This window comes from Neoarius graeffei, chromosome 8 (assembly GCF_027579695.1).
Source record: "Neoarius graeffei isolate fNeoGra1 chromosome 8, fNeoGra1.pri, whole genome shotgun sequence".
NCBI lineage: Eukaryota > Metazoa > Chordata > Actinopteri > Siluriformes > Ariidae > Neoarius > Neoarius graeffei.
In genome coordinates this window covers 85,529,301-85,550,034 of record NC_083576.1, presented here as the reverse complement: position 1 = coordinate 85,550,034, position 20,734 = coordinate 85,529,301, and the positions used below count along the sequence as shown (strand labels likewise).

General features: G+C 42.6%; 2 protein-coding genes across 2 annotated transcripts in view; one reads left to right on the top strand and one right to left on the bottom strand.

The window, feature by feature from the left end:
* The window catches only part of cep41 (centrosomal protein 41), a 39,584-nt gene extending 31,356 nt beyond the window's left edge, over window positions 1-8,228 (top strand). The window contains exons 7-11 of the mRNA XM_060928414.1: window positions 1,429-1,598; window positions 5,483-5,550; window positions 5,809-5,923; window positions 6,026-6,241; window positions 7,269-8,228. Of these exons, the coding sequence (XP_060784397.1) occupies window positions 1,429-1,598; window positions 5,483-5,550; window positions 5,809-5,923; window positions 6,026-6,241; window positions 7,269-7,384 (685 nt within the window). The 3' untranslated portion in view covers window positions 7,385-8,228. The remainder of the gene's footprint in view (window positions 1-1,428; window positions 1,599-5,482; window positions 5,551-5,808; window positions 5,924-6,025; window positions 6,242-7,268) is intronic.
* A 4,744-nt stretch (window positions 8,229-12,972) lies between these two features.
* On the bottom strand, window positions 12,973-20,522 carry LOC132890278 (carboxypeptidase A1-like). Its single transcript, XM_060927091.1, has 11 exons — window positions 20,452-20,522; window positions 20,052-20,133; window positions 19,726-19,860; window positions 19,539-19,640; window positions 17,822-17,923; window positions 17,547-17,645; window positions 17,327-17,437; window positions 15,528-15,618; window positions 15,244-15,443; window positions 15,069-15,153; window positions 12,973-13,160 (listed from the first exon to the last, which is right to left on the bottom strand). The coding sequence occupies exons 1-11, from the start codon at window positions 20,514-20,516 to the stop codon at window positions 12,973-12,975; spliced, it is 1,260 nt and encodes a 419-aa protein (XP_060783074.1). The 5' UTR covers window positions 20,517-20,522.
* Window positions 20,523-20,734: the final 212 nt, after the last annotated feature.

Sequence of the window (20,734 nt, the reverse complement as noted above, 5' to 3'; positions counted from 1 at the left end):
CAAGGTTGAGTACCTTCACTATCTTATTTATTTTCTTATTTCTTGTATTTCGACTGCTGAGTGGGATCCCCACCAGCTGCAGTGTGCTGGCCAGGGTGAGGTGAAGCAGGCTATGTTTGGGGCACCTTTTCTAGCCTCTTCCTCCATGGAGGTGAGCAGAGAGAATCCTAAACAGGGCTGCTCAGACACCCAGAGGGCTGCTGAACTCCACTGCTGCTTCGTTCTAGCAGAAAGCGACCCTATGCCCTGGGCTGCCTGTGTGCAGGTTTGCGATGACAGCTTCCAGTGTTTCTGTACCTGCTGCTTCGCCACTTGTTCCTCACCACAGGACTTGAATTTGAAGTCATGACTTGTTCGTGACTTGGATTAGAGTGAGGGAGAGTTGCGCAGCCGTAAGCCTCATTCTCTCGTCCTGACCTAACGGAGTCCAGGGGCAAGACAGAATCAAGACTGCTGGAGCTAGGTCGGGATGTAGTGGATGGCCTACAAGGTTCTACTCGTTGCACTGTGCCCTGATTACACTCCACAAACGCTTTGCTGGGTCCGCCTTCCTGCCCATAGACCCACCAGTTGGTGGTCTCCTCCACGCAGTCTGCCGAGTCCAGTCTTCTGTCACTTATTATTATTTTTAATGCAACACTCCTGTTTGGAAGGCAGACCCAGCAAAGTGTTACACAACATGACAGAAACACGAATAATGTGTCTGGAGTGAAGTAAGTTTGTTTGTTTGTTTGTTTGTTTGTTTGTTTGTTGGTTTGTTGGTTCGTTGGTTCGTTGGTTCGTTCGTTCGTTCGGTGTGTGCAGAAGTGATGTCAGAAGCAAAGATTAAAAAACACATAAAACGGCCAGAGACAGTATTGTGTGTTGATACAACTGAAATATTCTATCGTATCATATCACGATACTCAAGGACGTTTCTCCAAGATATGATATGCATCACAGTAGATAACAAACCACCAGCAAAACAGTATTGTTGCATTAAAAAGAATAAAAAGTGAACAGAAAAGGCGAGTAGGAAAATGTTAACTAATATAATCAAGACAGAACAAAGCTTTATAAAAGATCTAAAAGATATTGCAATATTTATAACATCTAAGAAAAGTGTATCATGATGTAATTTATCACTATATCAGTATTATACTGACATATCGACTAGCTCTAGACTGAAGAATTTTTGTGTTTTTTCATGTTGTCACCTTGACACACACACACAGTTATCCCTTTACTCCAGCCTGCCTGCCTGCCTGTCTCTGCATTTACCCGCTCAGCTCTTCCCCCTCAGTCAGTCCTGCCCCTATCCTGTCCATCCACAAAGCTCCCACATCAGATAGCGCTCTGTTCCCAGGACCCTGAGTTCTGTTCCACCTGACTGCAGTGTAATTAGACTTCTCGCCCTTGTATCACTCATTCCCATGTTTGTGCTCTCAGTGTGATCAGTGGCGTCGGGGAGCTGGATCTGGATAAGGACGGGCTGAGGGACGTGACCCTGACTCCCTTGAGGGCTCCATGTGCTGTGCAGTGTCCGTACCCAGACTGTCCTTACCTGCTGCTGGACGTCCGAGACCGAGACCTGTATGATCAGTGCCACATCATCAGCGGTATGAGCACGGAGGGCACGTTCATATACTGTACACAAAGAACATGCTCATGCTTTCATTCATTCTGTCCTGTTTCCTTCCTTCTATCCATCTATCCATCTGTCATCAGTATTTAAACGGGCAGTCCAATTCAGATAAGTCTGGTTTAAAAGGAGGCCTGTAATATTTCTAAATAACATATACAAACACCTAAAAAAGGTATATAATATATATATATATATATATATATATATATATATATATATATATATATATATATATATATATATATATATGAACAAAAAACTTTCGGCTATGAATACACATGTATCCAAACTAACTGCACAAATGAAGTTGGAGACTCTTCTTGAATTTAGGGAAAGATGCTTTTCTCAAACTACTAATAAGTGTGTTCCACACTTTAGCCCCATTTAAGTGAAAAGAACTGATACTTGGCAGTTTTAGCAAGGGGCAAGCGGAGAAGATCTTTATTTCGAGTATTATATGTATGGAAATCACACGAGTAGCAAAAGTTATGTAAAAGATAAGCAGGCGCAAGGCCATTTAGGTACTTGAAAAGTTGTAAGCAAATTTGATATTTCCTGCGAGATTCTTATGATGGCCAACTAAGAACGTGACTGATTTCATGCTGTTGGATTTTACAACCCTCAGTAATACCGACCGCACGCCTTTTGAAGTTTTTCCAAATAGTTGCGATTAGTTTTTATCCTCCGCTGGCCGAAAGTCCCGAAGGGGGATTATGTCATGGCGATGTCTGTCCATCCATCTCTCTGTCCATCTCTGGAAGTGTACTCACCTTCTGAAATCAACTCCTCTCACGGTTTTTGGAGGAATTTCACGAAACTTGACAGGATTCTTTGTTATATGTCGATAATACGCATACTGCAATTTTGTTCAATTCAGTCGCATTTTACCAGAGTTATGGCATGGATGCCAGCGGGGGATACTGTGCTCTCTGAACACTCTTGTTCCACAACCATCCCAGACAGCTGAACAGTAATCAAACAGGGGAAGCGTCGTCGGCTGTTGCATTATTGCATCACTAGCAATAATGACTGCTTCATTAGGATGCACAGAAACGCAGATGGGCCACGAGGCCCACATCAGAGCGACAGAGTCGCCTGCGGCGGCGGCACAAATGGGCCGGCCGAGCCACCGCGGAATGTCTGACCTTGTGAGCTCTCGCATACTATTCTCCTCTCCTAACGAAGCACCTTGCACAGTAAGGTAAGACAAACGATGTTGTGCCCCCATCATGTTGTCTCTCTGGACCTCCAGACCTGATGACAAGTGGTGCACAAAAGTGCCACAGACCTGACTGGTATGGAGGTTGCCCCACCATGACAACTGACTTGCCAAGTGATGCCATCTGTTGGCCATTTGAGTGGCTCTTCCGCATGCCATCTGGTGGTGTGCCATTGACCCTGTTGGGTTCATCTGCCACATTGCACCGAAAAGTGCCCTGCTGCCAGCGCCTTATTGGTAATGTACTATTTAACCCATAGCTGGAACCCAAGCAGGTGCTACCACTCCAGGTCAGAGCAGACCTGAGAGCAATGGTGATTAAGGGGTAACTCCACTTTCCCCAATACTCAAGTCCTCCCAGACCTGAGATTCACCACCGGTTGCAGTTTAAAGTCATACCCAGGACTAAAGGGGGGGGGGCATCATAGTGTTATACAAAGCTTCACAAGGGATGATCTTACAGGCCTTCCATAACATGCCCAAACAAGATGAGATTTTGGTGGAAATGTGGTCAATATGGTCATTCCAAGAGAGGGTTGGCTCAAGCATAACACCAGGATACTTGAACTGATAAACTCCTACTTAAGGTCTTGCCGGAACACAAAAATTGGTAACCCTGGTAAGCCTTTGATGTGTACCTATAAACATTATCTTGGTTTTGGAGTAGTTAAAGAACAGAAAATTGCTGTCAGGCCAGTTAATATTATCAAGGTCTCTAGATAAGGGCGCTTCAATTTCTGCAATGGAAAATAAACAAAGTATCATCACCGAACAGCTGAATGTCACAGTTCTGGACTACGGACAACAGATCATTGATATACACTGTGAAAAGTAGCGGGCCAAGTATGGAACCCTGTGGAACACCAAAGTGAATAAACTGTGAGTCAGAGACAACACCATTAATATTGACACTCTGAGTTCTATTAGGGTGGCACGGTGGTGTAGTGGTTAGCGCTGTCGCCTCACAGCAAGAAGGTCTGGGTTCGAGCCCCGTGGCCGGCGAGGGCCTTTCTGTGTGGAGTTTGCATGTTCTCCCCGTGTCCGCGTGGGTTTCCTCCGGGTGCTCCGGTTTCCCCCACAGTCCAAAGACATGCAGGTTAGGTTAACTGGTGACTCTAAATTGAGCGTAGGTGTGAATGTGAGTGTGAATGGTTGTCTGTGTCTATGTGTCAGCCCTGTGATGACCTGGCGACTTGTCCAGGGTGTACCCCACCTTTCGCCCGTAGTCAGCTGGGATAGGCTCCAGCTTGCCTGCGACCCTGTAGAACAGGATAAAGCGGCTAGAGATAATGCGATGAGATGAGTTTCTATTAGTCAGGTAGGCTTTAAAACTAGCAGACAGCAGAGTACTTAAACCCAAGAGAAAGCAATTTGTCTCGCATGATTTTGTGGTCAAAGGTCTAAAAAGACCATTCCAGTTAAATGACCTTTGTCTGTATTGTGGAGCAGTTTGTTAATGACATCCGTGAGACAGGTGCTGGTTGAATACAGTGGTCTTTCGTTCGATTGTTCATTCGTTCCGTGGCTGTTCCACAGCATAAAATACAGCAGTACGACATCCCATTCTTTAATAAATTAAAAAATAATAATTATTGGCTTTCTTCTTTCTTGTCATTTTTTTCTTTTGCCCTTTTGTTCTTTCTTTGTCTTCTTTTTTTTCTTTTTCACTTTCTTTGTGTTTCATCCATTTGAACTTTTCTTTCTCTTTCTTGTTGTTTTTTCTTTTGCTCTTTCTGTTCTTTCTCTCTTTCTTTCTTTCTGTCTTTCTATGTCACTCTTTCTATATTTCTCTCTCCTTTTGTTTATTCATTCATTCTTTCTTTGCCTGTTCTCATTCTCTCCTTTTTCCTGTCTTCTTTCTTTCTTATTTTTTCTTTTGCTCTTGTTTGTTCTTTCTTTCTCTTTCATCCATTTGGACTGTTTCTTTCTTTCTTGTTTTTTTTTCCTTTTGCTCTTTGTCTTCTGTCTTTTGTTTTTCTTTTTCTCTTTCTTTGTCTTTTGTTTGGTCTTTCTTTGTCACTTTCTATATTTCTCTCTCTCTCCTTTTGTTTGTTTGTTCGTTCATTCTTTATTTGTTCTTGTTCTCTCCTTTTTCCTTTCTTTTCTCTTTTTTCTTTTTTCTCTCCCTTCTTTTTCTTTCTTTCCTATTTTTTCCTTTTGTTCTTTCTCTTTCTTTGTTTTCTGTCTTTCTTTTTCTCTTTCTTTCTCTCTTTCTCTCCTTCTTTCTTTCTCTTTCTTTCTCTCTCTCTTTCTTTCTTTCTTTCTTTCTTTCTTTCTTTCTCTCTTTCTTTCTTTCTTGTTCTGCAGATGTTCCACATCAGTCATTCTACCTATAAACGGATAAAGAGCACAGTGTGCCATTTTTTAATAAATAAAAAAAATGTAATGGGTAAATGACTGTAGTGTCGGAGGAATAAAGCACTTCAGGACGTGCCATTACAGGGATGATGACAGTACCTCCACTTCATCACACCACCCTGTTGTTGATTGTTTTCCTTTAACTGCACGTCCTGAAGTGTTTTTATTCCTTACTAGCTGTAATATTGCTGTTAATCCACACTGTATAGATTTGAAGAACCGTTGCTGTTCCTTGTCTGTGTCCAGCACATGCTGATTTCTCTCTGTCTCCACATTTCCAGCTCACAGTTATCCCATCACCACTCTCTCCAGGACCATGAACCCTTACACCAAGGAAGTTCTCGATTACGTATCCTTCACCCTCAGCATAGAAAACTACTTTAAAGTGCTAGAAGTCCAGCATCATGGGCTAAATATACGGTGTCCTTTTATATTTTGACAGAACATGATGTATCTGAGCAAGGAAGAGCGACTCTAAATAATTCTGCTCCATGGAATTTGTGTATTGAGCACACTGTAAATAAAATCTTTTCTTTTGCTGATTATTCTGGACGTCTGGGACGCCCTGGACGCAACAGTGCATCAACGTCTTTAACTATTCGAACAGAGAAACGCTGAGGGAAAGATCATCATCTTGTATGATGAGGATGAGAGGATAGCCAGCCAGGCGGCCGCCACCATGTGCGAGAGAGGCTTCGAGAACCTCTTCATGCTCTCTGGAGGTGAGTCCTGCTCGTGTCCACGCGTGTGCATGAACATCTGCATGAATCTAAAGCCTCACTCAGAGGCTTCTTATTTTATTTTATTTCATCTTGGTCTCGAAGGCTTGAAGGTGATCGCTCAGAAGTTTCCGGAGGGAATGAGCACCGGTTTGTTTCCCGTCACTTGTCTTCCGACTCTGAGGGGACCGTCAGGTCAGAAGCACGCCGCGTTCCCCCAGACGCAGCAGCCAGCAGAAGATAAACAGCGGTTCACCTCTGAAGACCTCGACAAGATCCAGCACTACCTGCAGGAGGTGTTCTTATCCAGCGAGGGCAGCAGTGAGTGATCCAGTTCCCATCGAAGCCAGACGTTTAACCGGGTTAAAGAAAAAAAATCCACAGCCACCTGACATTTTAATATTTATATTTGTTTAACATGATGACATCACCACCAGGGTAGAAGTTTTACCACATCAGGTCAAACTGACATCAGCTCCTTGATGATCGATCTCTCTCTCTCTCTCTCTCTCTCTCTCTCTCTCTCTCTCTCTCCCACTTCCTTCCTCTCTCCCTCTTCCCTCCTCTCTCTCTCTCTCTCTCTCTCTCTCTCTCTCTCTGTCACACACATTCTCTCTCTCACTCACTCCCCTCTCTCTCTCTCTCACTACCCCCTTCCCTCCTCTCTCTCTCTCTGTCACACACATTCTCTCTCTCTCCCTCCCTCCCTCCCCCTTTGTCTCTCTCTTTCTCACTCCCCCCTTCCTCTCCCTCTCTCTCTCTCTCTCTCTCTCACTCTTCCCCTCTCCCTCTCTGTCTCCCCCCTCCCTTCCTCTCTGTCATCCCCCCCGTCTGTCTGTCTCCCTGTCTGTCAGTCTCTTCTTCCTCCCTCTCTCTCACTCCCTCCTTCCCCCCTCCCCATCTATCTGTCTCCCTGTCTGTCATTCTCTCTCACTCCCCCTCTCTCTCCCCTCCCCCTTCCTTCCTTTCTCTCTCTTCCCCCTGTCTGTCTGTGTCTCTCTCTCTTCCCCGTCTGTCATTCTCTCTCCCCTCCCCCCACTTCCTCCCTCTCTCTCACTCCCTCTCCCCTTCCCCCCTCTTTCTCCTCTCTCTCTCTCTCTCTCTCTCTCTCTCTCCCTCCTGTCTGTCTGTGTCTCTCTCTCTCTCTTCCTCCTGTCTGTCATTCTCTCTCCCCCTCCCCCCACTTCCTCTCTCTCTCTCTCTCTCTCTCCCTCCCTCCTGTCTGTCTGTCTCTCTCTTCCTCCTGTCTGTCATTCTCTCTCCCCCTCCCCCCACTTCCTCCCTCTCTCTCACTCCCTCTCCCCTTCCCCCCTCTTTCTTCTCTCTCTCTCTCTCTCTCTCTCTGCAGGTCGTCTGAGTAGCAGGATGTCCACCAGCAGTGCTTACTCTAAACTATCCAGCGCCCGGAGCAGTCGACTCAGTTTAGGGAGCGCCCGGTCACAGAGCAGCCGGCCCTGGAAATAACCCCTCATCCTCATCATCCTCATTTTACACCCAGACCCCTGTCCACTAATGAGCTCCTCATGAACATTTCTACACACTGCTGGCCTTAATGTAGTCTCCCTGTAGACGTGATTTAATTTATCATCAATGAATAAACTTTGAACAATGATATAATTAGTTATATTTTGAACTTGTAAAGAATTGGCACAGTTCTGCTGCGTTTTACTCGAATGAATAACACAAGACGAGTCTTTCCTGCGACAGCTTTAAAGAGACATCGCAGTGTTTTTTGATCCAGTCTCTGTGCACTGCATGCAGAGGCGCCGAATACGCCAATGTTTCCCTGCACTGTACCGAGAAAAGGACACAAAATGAATCTTTTCATTGAGTCAATTTATCTGGAAGACAGATCTTCATTAAGAGTCGACTCTTTCAGCTCACTGACTCATGCGTTTGTTTGGGGTTTTTTCTTTTAAAATGGACAATGTTTGCGATATTACGACCAGCGATCTTAATCCTAAATAACTTTCTAATTAACAACATTAAGAATACTTTGCAATAGTTAGCGTCTCAGTTGGTTCCATCTCAGAAAGCATCGATTTCTACCACTGTTTAATTCTTGATCCAGCAGCTCTGACTCCGATGTAAATAGTTTAACAGTTATGAGTTTAAGTTTTTCATTCTTTTTGTACATGTAAAAACGTGTAGTTGTAATCACTCACGCTCAACGCATGCAGTAGAGAAAGATTGTAAAGAGAAACACTGGAGTACTGGTTTTCACCCAAACGTTTCCTTCAGTGATGTACAGTTGTGGTCAGAAGTTTACATACAGTGACATGAATGTCATGGCAGTATTTGGGCTTTCAGTAATTTCTTTGAACTGTTCTTTTTCTGTGGCAGAATGATTGTACAGCGTACAGCTTTCATAAAAAAAAAACACTAGAATTTGGTGCACAAGTTTTATTTTCTTTGGGTTTTCTGAAATCAACACAGGATCAAAATTATACATACAGCACACCTAATATTTGGGTAAAATGTCTCTTCGCAAGATTCACCTTGACCAAACATTTCTGTTTACCATGAAGAAGCTTCTGGCAGAATTCTGGTTGGATATTTCACGACTCTTCATGGTAGAATTGGTAGAGTTCAGTTACATTTTTTTTCCCTTGGCATGGACTCAACTTATAAGCCTGGTCCATATATTTTCAACAGGGTTGAAGTCAGGACTTGTTTTAAGCTTAATGTTCGCCTGCTTTATCCTCCACAACCAGCTCTGATGCGTGTTCGGGTTAATTGTCCTGTTGTAACTCCCAAGTCGTGTTCAGGTTTCTGATGGTTTATGTTGAGGAATTCTGAGGTCGTCCTCCTTCTTCATTATTCCATCCACTTTGTGCAATGAACCAGTTCCACTGGCAGCAAAACAGCCGCAGAGCATGATGATCCTACCACCACCAGCAGCTGCTACAGTGTCCCTCTGTACATGGTGGTCATTGTGGCCAAACAACTCAATCTTTGTCTCATCTGACCATACAGCTTTCCTCAGAAGGCTTTTTTCTTTGTCCATGTGGTCAGCTTCAAACTTTAAGCTTGAAGGTGTCAATTTTGGAGCGGGAGGTTATTTCTTAGACATCAGCCTCTTAGTCCACGGTGATCTGAACTGTAGACAGTGATCCATCAGCTTCCAGTTCATGGCAGGGCTGTGCCATGGTGGTTCCCAGGTTGTTCCTGACCATTCAAACCAATTTCCTTTCAGCTGAGGGTGACAGTTTGGGTTTTCTTGAAGCAAAGTGGCTTGGCAAAGTGACTACGCCTGACAATAACTTGCATACAATTGTTTGAACTGATCTTGTAATTTGCAGTTGTTTAGAAATGGCTTCAAGTCAAGACATTCCAGAGTTGTATACATCTGCAATTCTCTTTCTCAGATCTGCACCGAGCTCCTTGGACTTTCCCACTTTACTGTGTGTTGGTCAATCCAATGAGTGCTGTAAACAAACCCTTTTTATGAAGGCACAGAGAAGCTACCAGCTGTAGTCAATCATGATCACTAACAGGAAGTTAAGAGACCTCGGCCTTGGCAAGATAAGAGACATTGTGGAAGTTTCAGCACCTCGGAATTAATAATCTAAGAGCATATTTTGACCCTGTATGTGTAATTTTGACCCTGTGTTGATTTCAGAAAACCCAAAGCAAATTAAAACTTGTGCACCAAATTCTAGTGTGTTTTTTTTAAATTAAAGCTGTAGGCTATACGATCATTGTGCCACAGAAAAAGAACAGTTCAAAGAAATTACTGAAAGCCCAAATATTGCCATGACATTCATGTCACTGTATGTAAACTTCTGACCACAACTGTAGGAATGCATGCTGTACAGATGAACGTGGCTCGATGGTGCTTTTCGTGATGCTCCAGCTCTTATGACCAAGATGTGACATGTGACTTGTTTAAACAGGTTTTAACGTGGTGTATAAATCCAGAGCGTGTCATAAAAACACACGGCTAATCTTAATCAAATTATTGTCAATCTTGTCATCGTCAAGTTTTCCGGTGAGATTTACAGCACATGAATTCATACCTCATAAAACAGAATCGCTTAAAATACAGCATCAAATATAAGACAGAGAACACACACGTTACAGAAAGTAAGAAATCCGTCAGAGTTTTTTGCCGACTTAGAAAATCACGTAGTATTGCTGTGTGTTTCTGGTGTCGTTGTCGCTTGTGAAAATGAAAAAGACATGAAGGAAGTTAAAGTGCATTTTTTGTATCTGGTGTGTGTGTGTGTGTGTGTGTGTGTGCGCTGAAAAAGATGGATCTCAGTGATACTAACACTCAGTTTCACATCCTTGTTTAAACAGTGACAATTTTGTGAACGCAAACTACCTGTGTGATGTTTTTATATATTTAATGTTGAATAAAGAAATATTTTGTACAGTAAATAAATCTTTATTACTACAAAGAATTTCTGCAGAACTTTATTGATCTTCTATTAAAGCTACACTCATCTCATCTCATCATCTGTAGTGGCTTTATCCTGTTCTACAGGGTCACAGGCAAGCTGGAGCCTATCCCAGCTGACTACGGGTGAAAGGCGGGGTACACCCTGGACAAGTCGCCAGGTCATCACAGGGCTGACACATAGACACAGACAACCATTCACACTCACATTCACACCTACGCTCAATTTAGAGTCACCAGTTAACCTAACCTGCATGTCTTTGGACTGTGGGGGAAACCGGAGCACCCGGAGGAAACCCACATGGAGAACATGCAAACTCCGCACAGAAAGGCCCTCGCCGGCCACGGGGCTCGAACCCGGACCTTCTTGCTGTGAGGCAACAGCACTAACCACTACACCACTGTACCGCCCTAAAGCTAGACTCCCTTTCAGATTTTTCAAGTGTAGGTCATAAAAAGAATTTTTCCCGACACCCAATTATTTTTTTTAGTGGTCCAAAAGCTACTGAATTTGAATCACAGACTTCCAGTTTTATTAGTTTTTTTAAAAATAGAACAATGAATGAATTTAGGGCCAAAAATTGATCACCCTCGGCCTTCTCGAACCCAAATGCGAGCATAACAGTGAGTCAGCGCAGCAGTGAAGTCACCTTCCACCCGGTGTAGCGTTCATCAGTAGTGTTTGCGAATGTTAATAAAGCAGCCAAGCCAGTGCTAGTAGTGCTGAGAGCAAGTAGCACAGGCTAACGACTAAGAAACTAAGATTTCTGTCTCCAGACTCTTCTTCCACGCTGCACGCTCGCTACAGTATTTTTCACTCAGACTTAAGGATTCATTTCCCTGTGGAATTTACTGAGTTACTTTTAAAATCAACATTGACAGCTACACACAACGGAGCGACCTGGCAGCCTGATGCTAATCTCTCGCAAAATCCTTTACCCTGCTGCTTTTTTGGTGTCTGGCTAAGTTTTGTCTGAGCTCAAGTTCCAGCTCTAATAGTAACGGTTCGCCGCTACTTGTAAATATGCGTGAAGAATATCTAATGAAGTTTTGGGAGCTTTCAGGTGTTCAACACGTTTTTCTCTTTCCCGGTGAACAAAGAAATGCTTGTACGCATGCGCAGCAGAAAACTTTCTCATTGGCTATTCGCATCAGGTCCAGCATATGACGTCATGTTGTCTTGACAACCATGCAATATCGTAAAGCATATTCAACGCTCGTTCTCCATTGGGTATTGTGACATAATACACATAGGATAAGCAATATGCTAACAATATTGCATGCTAACAAACTAAATGAATGAAACCCATAAGAAGGGAATAGAACATGTTTTTATTCCATGAAAGAGTGTCCTGTATGTATAATAATAATTTTTATACTGAAAACATCTGTGAAATGGTAAATATAGCTCACAAATTGACGGGGTTAAAATATTGTGGCTAGGTTTTGTCTGCTCGGATGAAGGCGGCCTGGTTTTCTGTTCATTATACGTAGGTCATGGAAATTCAGATTTTTAGTCAGTGAAAGTCAGAGAACCCTGATTAGAGTAGTCTGGAGATCCTGCACTGTTCCCATATCAGGAATTGTCTACACTTATGAAATGCCCAGTAGACCAGTAGCTCAAGATCGAAAGGACTGACACACGTCATGTTGTAACCATTAAAAAGAGCTCTTCAGAAGTTTTTCTATGACATCAGCCTCCATGGTGCTCAAGGCCCAGAATTTGGGCATTTTTTGTAGCTGTCTTTGAGTTTCAGGCTAAAATGACACCTCAAGTGTTGGTTGTACACCTATGTATCGATTGATCATTTTCAAAAACTGCAGATCATACACTTTATTTGTTTGACTGATCTTTTTTTTTTTTATTTTGGAGACCTGGACCTCGATGTATTCTCCAGAACTTGCTCTCTCGCTTTATTTATCGCAGTGTTATAAACGATTGGGTGGCACGGTGGTGTAGTGGTTAGCGCTGTCGCCTCACAGCAAGAAGGTTCTGGGTTCGAGCCCTGTGGCCGGCGAGGGCCTTTCTGTGCGGAGTTTGCATGTTCTCCCGGTGTCTGCATGGGTTTCCTCTGGGTACTCCGGTTTCCTCCACAGTCCAAAGACATGCAGGTTAGGTTAACTGGTGACTCTAAATTGAGCGTAGGTGTGAATGTGAGTGTGAATGGTTGTCTGTGTCTATGTGTCAGCCTTGCAATGACTTGGTGACTTGTCCAGGGTGTACCCCGCCTTTCGCCCGTAGTCAGCTGGGATAGGCTCCAGCTTGCCCACGATCCTGTACAGGATAAACTGTTACAGATAATGGATGTAAACGATTGCTGATGGACCAGAACTCAGCAGTTACTGAGTCCTACGACTAGTGCTAGTTCAAAGTTGTTACAGTGCTAACCATCAAAATTCAATGACCATGTTTTAAGCTTCAAATAATAAATACACTGGTGCTTTAAAGTTTGTGAACCCTTTAGAATTTTCTATATTTCTGTCCATAAATCCAGTATGACCGAAAACATCATCAGAGTTTCACACAAGTCCAAGAAGTAGATAAAGAGGACCATCACCACTTTATTAATTTATTTATTGTATGCAATTTGAAGTCCTTGTTTTTGCTTCAACTGAAGTCTCATGAGCTGAGCTGAGCTGAGGTGTTGGATTAGTACGGGTTGTTCTTGGTGTGCTTCATGATGGCCATGAGAGCCAACCAGGTCTCCTGAGCAGTTGGGATGATCTGATTGGCTGGCAGGATGAATCCATATCGTCCGGTGTCTCTCAGTTCAAAGGTGAAGGAGTACTTGATGCCTTGGTTGTAGGTCCAGTCAATGGTGCCACCGCTTGCTTGGTCTGAGAGGAATAATTAGTTCAACATGTTCAAATTTCAATCTAAAATTCGTTGGGTTAAAAATAAACCAAGCCACTAAATCAGCACTGGGTCCAGTATGGAGAAACCCAGAATGGATTAGTTTGTTTAATCCAGTGAGGTTTGAGTCAGGATGGTGATTTTTATTATTATTATTTTTGTGTGTGTAACCCAACAAATGGGTAAAAAATGACTACTGGGTTTTACACATCAGTGTTCACTGATAAACTAGCAGAAAGTAGCACAAGGGCAAAATTTAGTAATTTTCCTTACCTGGAAATATAATTATGCAAGAATTTCATCTAATGTTCAACATTTTTCTTACCAAAAACACAGTATGAACTTTGATTAAAGCGAGACGGCCTTTCGATTTCATAAAATCGGTGAAATTTAGTTCCCTCTGAAATGTGGTCATTGTGATATTTGTTTATTTCTGTAATATCTCACAAAATATCAGTCCGTTCTGTTCTGTGGCTGGGAAGTGATTTAATTTGACGGGATTAAAGCAAATAATGTGCATGAAATCACTTGCTTTGCACAGTCAAGCAGACAGAGAAAGTCCATGTGTGTGTGCACATGCGCAGATTTACATTATTTTGTCGCTAAACGAACAGCTGATCACACCGAGGTGCTCGCTGAGCGCCGATATTTATTAGTTTGGTCCTGCGTTTCCTTTCCTTTGTATATACCATAACGTCTTTTCTTTTCACTTTCTTTCCATTACTGTAGTCAGTCTTTCACATTTCATTCGCACACTCACGTCCTCCATTTTTCTCTGCTGTTTCAAATTTGTATCCCACAATGCCTTGTGTGAATGGGGAAAGCCCACCACGTGATGTGATGCGTGACATAGTATCTTGTATTGGGTCATGGTGAAGCAGGAAAAAATAGTGGAGAATTTAGGGCCACGTGGTTCTAAAGTTATTAATTGTTCTATTAAAAAAACAAAACAAATAAAATCGGAAGTCTGTGATTCAAATTCAGTAGTTTTCGGTCACTAAACAAAAATAATTGGGTGTCAGGGAAAATTCTTTTTATGACCTACACTTGAAAAATCTGAAAGGCGGTATAGCTTTAAAGCTACGGTCACACTACAGCTCGCGATGCTTTGTGATGGATTATCAATGAAAATGAGGCGTTTGGTGGTGATGCTTCCCCGAACTTTGCTACTTAGTTTGCCAATGAAAACATCGGCACCAAATTTCAATGCATGCATTGAAATTTTTCGTGTGTCTCGCGAGGCAGAGACACAATAAAAAACAACTCACAAATCTCGGAGAACAATCACCATGCATCGCATGATTGGTGGTGAAGCTACCAGTTTTTCATCACCAAGTATTCGCAAACCATCGTGAGTTGTAGTGTGACCAGGTCCTCACCACAAACAGCTACTGTATCTTGTCACCTGAAATAACATTAGAGCTAGCATGCTTTTGGTCCGCAGGCTAAAAAGCCAAACTACGTCTTTCAACTATTTATTAGAGTCATTGAGCTTTCTATTACGAAACTTTCTACAGATTTCTACCACTCTAACTATAAAAAACAGATCTCTGGAGACCCCTGGACCCCACTTTAAGAACCCCTGGCTTGCAGAAGTATCATTTTGAAAGGTTTGAAGTATAAATTAGTAATAAACATTGATGCAGCAACATGTCCCAAACTCTGCATGCAAGTTTTCTGAGGTTATCAGGTACATGAACCCAGCTACCTGACCCAGTAGTGACCCAAACCCACTGAATTTTATCAAATAACCCAGAAAACAATGGACATGATTCTTTCATTAACAACATCACCAAAGTTTTCTGTTCTCCTGAGCACTACTTAGATGTACTGTGCTACTGGAATGTAATCATCAGAACATCTTGATTACTGTGTCGTCGTGCTGTACGTACAGATGGTGCTGATGATGCTGCCATATCTGTACTGAGTGTTATACAGACTGGCCAGGTCACTGATGGCCTTTCTTGCAAGTTCATGCTGTGAGAACATAATGGGAAACATCATCACATTAGACAAAGCACCGTTTATTAACATCCAAGAAGTAGTGTGGAGGTTTGGACGTCTCACCAGTTCCGCTTGGTCCTTACAGGGAGTTCTGGTGTAGCCATATGGGTAGAGGAGCATCTGAGAGTAGCTGTGGATGGACACAAAGGATTTAATCCTGCCGTGAGACTTTACAAAGTCCACGATGGCCTTGACCTCAGGTTCTGAGTGAGCATATGGTCCACGATATGTCTCTGTGCAAGGGTTACTGCTAGCACCAGGGCCTGTAGATAGAAATACGTTTGTGATGGAGGCTTCATTCAGCCATATCACATGCACATGCAGTATATATTTGTTCTCTTTGGTACCTCCAAATCCAGCATCCCAGTTCCTGTTGGGGTCGACTCCAACGCAAGCAGATCCAGAATTGGGCTTCCTCGTCTTGCGCCACATGCGGTTCTATATGTGTGATCAGAAAGAATCATTTTAATTTCTCGAAGACATGATCTAGTGAAACTATCCCAAGTGACATCAACTGATAGAACCAGCAAGGTATGTTTGGAAAAATACTTTAGCAGAACTGATATATTTATAAATAAATTAATTTTAAAAATAGCCTCAATGAGGCTGTAGCTCATACTGGCCACTGTTGTTGTGTGCGAGTTTGAAATCTGATCAACCCTGTAAAAAAATTTTCAAACGCCCATAAAATGTTAAATATGACAGGTGGCACCACCATCTTGACAATTTTTATACATACCAACCTGGGGAACATTGTATATAAATTTGATCAAAATCTGATCACTCCTGTAGGAGGAGTAGCAATTTTTTGTGAAATTATACAGTACTATGTGACCCCTGTGTAGCTTCATCCATGGCAGGTGGCACCACCTGGTGAACAATTCTTGTTAAAATATGTCTTTAGAGTCTTCTGGGTGAGTTTCAGTGAAAACGTCCCAGCAGTTTACGAAGAGTAGCGTTTAATGTGACGAGTCACCCAAAATTTCAGACACTCATAAAATCGTAAATATGAGAGGTGGTGCCACCATCTTCACAACTTTTATGCACACCCACCTGGGGAACATTGTATGCAAGTTTGATTGAAATCTAATCAATCCTGTAGGAGGAATAGCGATTTTTGTAAATTGTGGATGGACAAGGCGTGATTACATAAGCGCCTATGGCTGGATGAGCTAAAAAGCCATAGCCTCCTGAGAACCAACCCATAGACTTGTGTCCTCTGTAGTTGACATTTGTTTTTGTGCACACCCTCCCAAATGGGCGGCACGGTGGTGTAGTGGTTAGCACAGTCGCCTCACAGCAAGAAGGCTCTGGGTTCGAACCCAGTGGCTGGCGAGGGCCTTTCTGTGTGGAGTTTGCATGTTCTCACCGTGTCTGCGTGGGTTTCCTCCAGGTGCTCTGGTTTCCCCCACAGTCCAAAGACATGTGGTTAGGTTAATATGGGATGGCCTTGGGCTGAGGTGCCCTTGAGCAAGGCATCTAACTCCCAACTGCTCCCCGGGTGCTGTTAGCATGGCTGCCCACTGCTCTGGGTATGTGCGTGTGCTCATTTGTGCATGTGTGTGTTCACTGCTTCAGATGGGTTAAATGCAGAGAGGAAATTTCACAAGTGTGTGATGAATAAAGTTGTGCTTTTTTCTTTCTTTCTTTACTCTTTCAAGCTATTCACTTGAATCCTGGTGTCTTGTAAAGAGTACAAAGAGTATGGATAAAGAGTATGGATAGGTCCATAGCCATTCATTACTGGTTTGTATGTTTTTATGTAACTTATTTAATTTATCTGAAGGCAGCTCAAAAGTAATTTTGTGAGCCATTTTTAATACCACTACATCTTTAATACCATTAATGCTAAATGTCTGGATGGCGCATTGCCACTCTTGAGAATTTTTGAAATTTTGACCCTTGAAAATTCGCCCATGAATAAATAAAAATAAATGTCTGTTGGAGGACTGGTTCATGATCTGCATAAAAGTGTAAAGAAAAATAAACATCCTAAACTAGGAATCTACAAATACAATCTCCTGGTTGAGAGGCGGACCACTAGGCCAACTTGCTTAAGTCTGGAACTCAGCTATAATAAAACAGTCATTGGAGAGGTGAGTGGTTGCACATGGTGTCTTTGCTTCTACACTGTTTGAACACTCACTTTGGTGTGGGTGAACTGGAATCCATCAGGATTGGTGACGATCTCCAGGAAAATGTCGTACTTGTTGAGGATGTCGGTCAGCTCTGCGTCACGTCCGTAATCGGTCACGATCTACACAGAAAAGCAAAGGAATGCCACATTAATGCTAAACATTATCCATACCTGCTTAAGACTGATGAATATGTGTTGGTTGACAAAGCAGGAAATGGTGACATCGAACCTTCTTGGCGAACCATGTTCCACTAGCTTGGGTCACCCATTCTCTGGAGTGAATACCAGTGTCGATCCAGAGTCCAGGACGGTTAGCACCAGTGCTGAACTGTAGAAGATAGCCATTAGGTGCAGCACAGCTCAACAATAAACAACGTGCAAGACAGGACCATAAGGTCAACACGTGCACGGATGAGATGTGCAATTAATGCAACAAGTCCAATGCACAAGTCATTTACACGTTTTAATATTTATTCCATGTGTTAATATGTTTATGTGACTCACTTTCAGAACGTTTAGTGGACGCCGCTCGTAACTCTGTCCGATCACAAGCTTGCTCACAAAACCAGGGTTCTCCTGCACCAACATGTCCATGAAGCTGTTGATCTGCAAATCGAGCGAAGAGTCAAAGACTCATGATCGATCTAGTCATAAAACACTTGGGGATATGCGGTTATCGGAAAATAAGCAATGATGTTAAAGTTACAGTGAATCCCAAAGTTGATTATTTTCCAATAACAGCATAGCCCAAAGTGTTTTATTCTTCTATCTCTCTTTTTTAAACACCAGAGCAATTTGCCAACAATTATAAATTTTATTTTATTTTTAAACAATGACACATCATAGTTTTTATCTGCTTATAGTTACATTTAACATTATAGCTCTCTATGCTACTAAAGGAAGGTTGTCTGTCTGTCTGTCTGTCTGTCTGTCTGTTCACCTATGCAAATCGACATGGCTGGATGCACATACTCCATACTTTGCACATGGAGGGCCCCAGAGGGGCCCTAGACAACATTTTCAATTTTCTAAAACATGGGATTAGTGCTAATCCAACACACTATTAATTTCCCATAGGCTACATGCTTGTGCTAACACACTGCGTGCAGCCTCGGTGGGGAATCCCCTCCCCCACTCGCCTGGGAGTTTCAATTGTACAAGATCAGCGCTCCTCATCGGAGACTTCCGCTAGGGCTGAGTCTACATCTCCTCAGTGATGGGCAATAACTACTATGTCTCCTCTCTCCCATTGGCAATAGCTGCTAGTTCACATTATAAGCAGCTATAAAAATAGTTGTTCCCTCACCAACCTGTCTTTTTGCTTTCTCTTGAAGGAAGCGCAACAACAACATCATCATTGCTGCCACTTGTATACGAGTATGGCGGCTGAATGTGTTAATGGAACAGAGGTTCAGCTACTGTATGACCAATCTTTAGCAGCATGTGCATGTAAATGGAACCGGGTGCACAAACCAGAACCAAACTTGGCCTTTCAACTTTCTGAGTCCAGGGCAAGACATAGTCAAGAGGCCGGGAAAGATGAAGGTTGCAGCTGTGATGCGCCGTCGGTAATCCTCTGCCGCACCCAGGACTAGGCATTTATCGGGGGCCTTAACCCCTATCCATTTGACCTAAAGGCCTGACCACAACGGCAGCAGTGAGCATTGCTCAGGGGCCCACCCCATCCACTTGATTCTAACAAGAACCTATACCACAGTGGCAGTGGTATCGTTACCCTGATGTGGGAGGCTTACGGGTTGTGCACCTTGCTCAAGGGTGCCCCAGAACAGTAGTGACTAGGGGGTAGTGACATCATCCCTGGAACCCTGGAACTCCTGAACCAGGGCCTCACCACCGGATGCAGTTTAAAGTCTTACCCAGGACCATCACCACCAACAACAACAAAATGCAACTTGTTACCGAAGACTTTTCCATGTTGGAAAACTTAAAGTAACAACTTTACTCCTAACTCTTACAAAACGCTGGCACTGGAGACTCCTTCCATAAATGTGAAATAAACATCTCCTTGGAGAAAATTTCAACCTATCAGTGGTTATACAAGTCCCTGTGAACAAACTGTTACTATAGAAACAATAATGTATTAGAACCAATGAATTAATACTGTATAAACCTGTGATTTGTAGCTGCACTGCTATCGGAGCTGATGTTTTCAGAAATCAGAGTTGAGCAAGAGCTTTAAAATATTGTTTGTAGTACCAACCTCGTTTAGCGTGTGGTAGTTAGCATAGTCATAACTATAGGTGCTTTTCGGCTGGAGAGCCCTCGATTTCAACATCCCACTCTGCTCTTCATTGAGAAGTTCCTGGAGGAAGGAGAAAGGTTTACACTCATTGAACAAAATGCAAAATATTATAAGCATCAAAAATTCAAACCACAACTCCAACAACCTGAAGGTCTTGGATCATGATCTCATAATGGATGTTATGGTATCCCAGGAAGGCCCTGATATCCTGCAGGCTTTGGAAAGGAACTCGGACATCGACAGGAAGAGACTGGTCAACTGGATCCATCCAGAAATCCAGCTACACACACACATGAGAATAAAGTCATGTAGGATGCTTGGAGTTTTGTTATTGTTGATACCAAAATACTGGTTAATACATAGCTAAGAAATTCTACTTCTTCTAAGTCTTGAGATTCTACAATCAGCTCCTGAGTTGCTCATAAAGCTGTCAGGCATTTATGGAATTCTAGAATTTGTAAGGAATTTTACCTGAAGGTGCTCGTTCTCCAAGAGTTCCTTCAGGAGATTGATCTGAGCCTCATTTATGGCAGTAATCCGAAGGACCTGGTCTCTATCAGAACATAAGTCTAATCAGTCACCGCGATTATCAGAATTTCCTCTCATTAGTTCCATGTCTACAACTTTTCCAGACGGAGAAATTCCTGGATTGCAGGTTATATATATATATATATATATATATATATATATATATATATATATATATATATATATATATATATATATATATATATAAAACAAATAGCATTGTAAATATTCTCAGATTGTTAAATGTCTGAAAATAGGCCAACATCTAGGCAAAAAAAATCTATTAGTGTCAATTAACATCCATAAAATTTACAGTTATCCTATTAGTGACCAAGAAAATTACCCTTCGAAGGTCTCCTTGCCAAAAACTGCCACAAAGACAGCCAGCAAAATCCAAAGTCTTCTCATTTTTCTTCCCAAACTCCCCTGTCCAAGTGCAAGTGTCCTTTTATATTCGAGCACTATGACCCTGAGCCTCAGACCTTGAACTACTTTGGAAATGCTGCTCACTTTCCCACACCTTGAGCCAAAATGGAACAGATATCTCACTACTGATTTGGGATCAGGTTCCTTGTCAACTTATTGTGGAGCAGAACAGAAAAACTGATCGTACATCAGTGCTCATG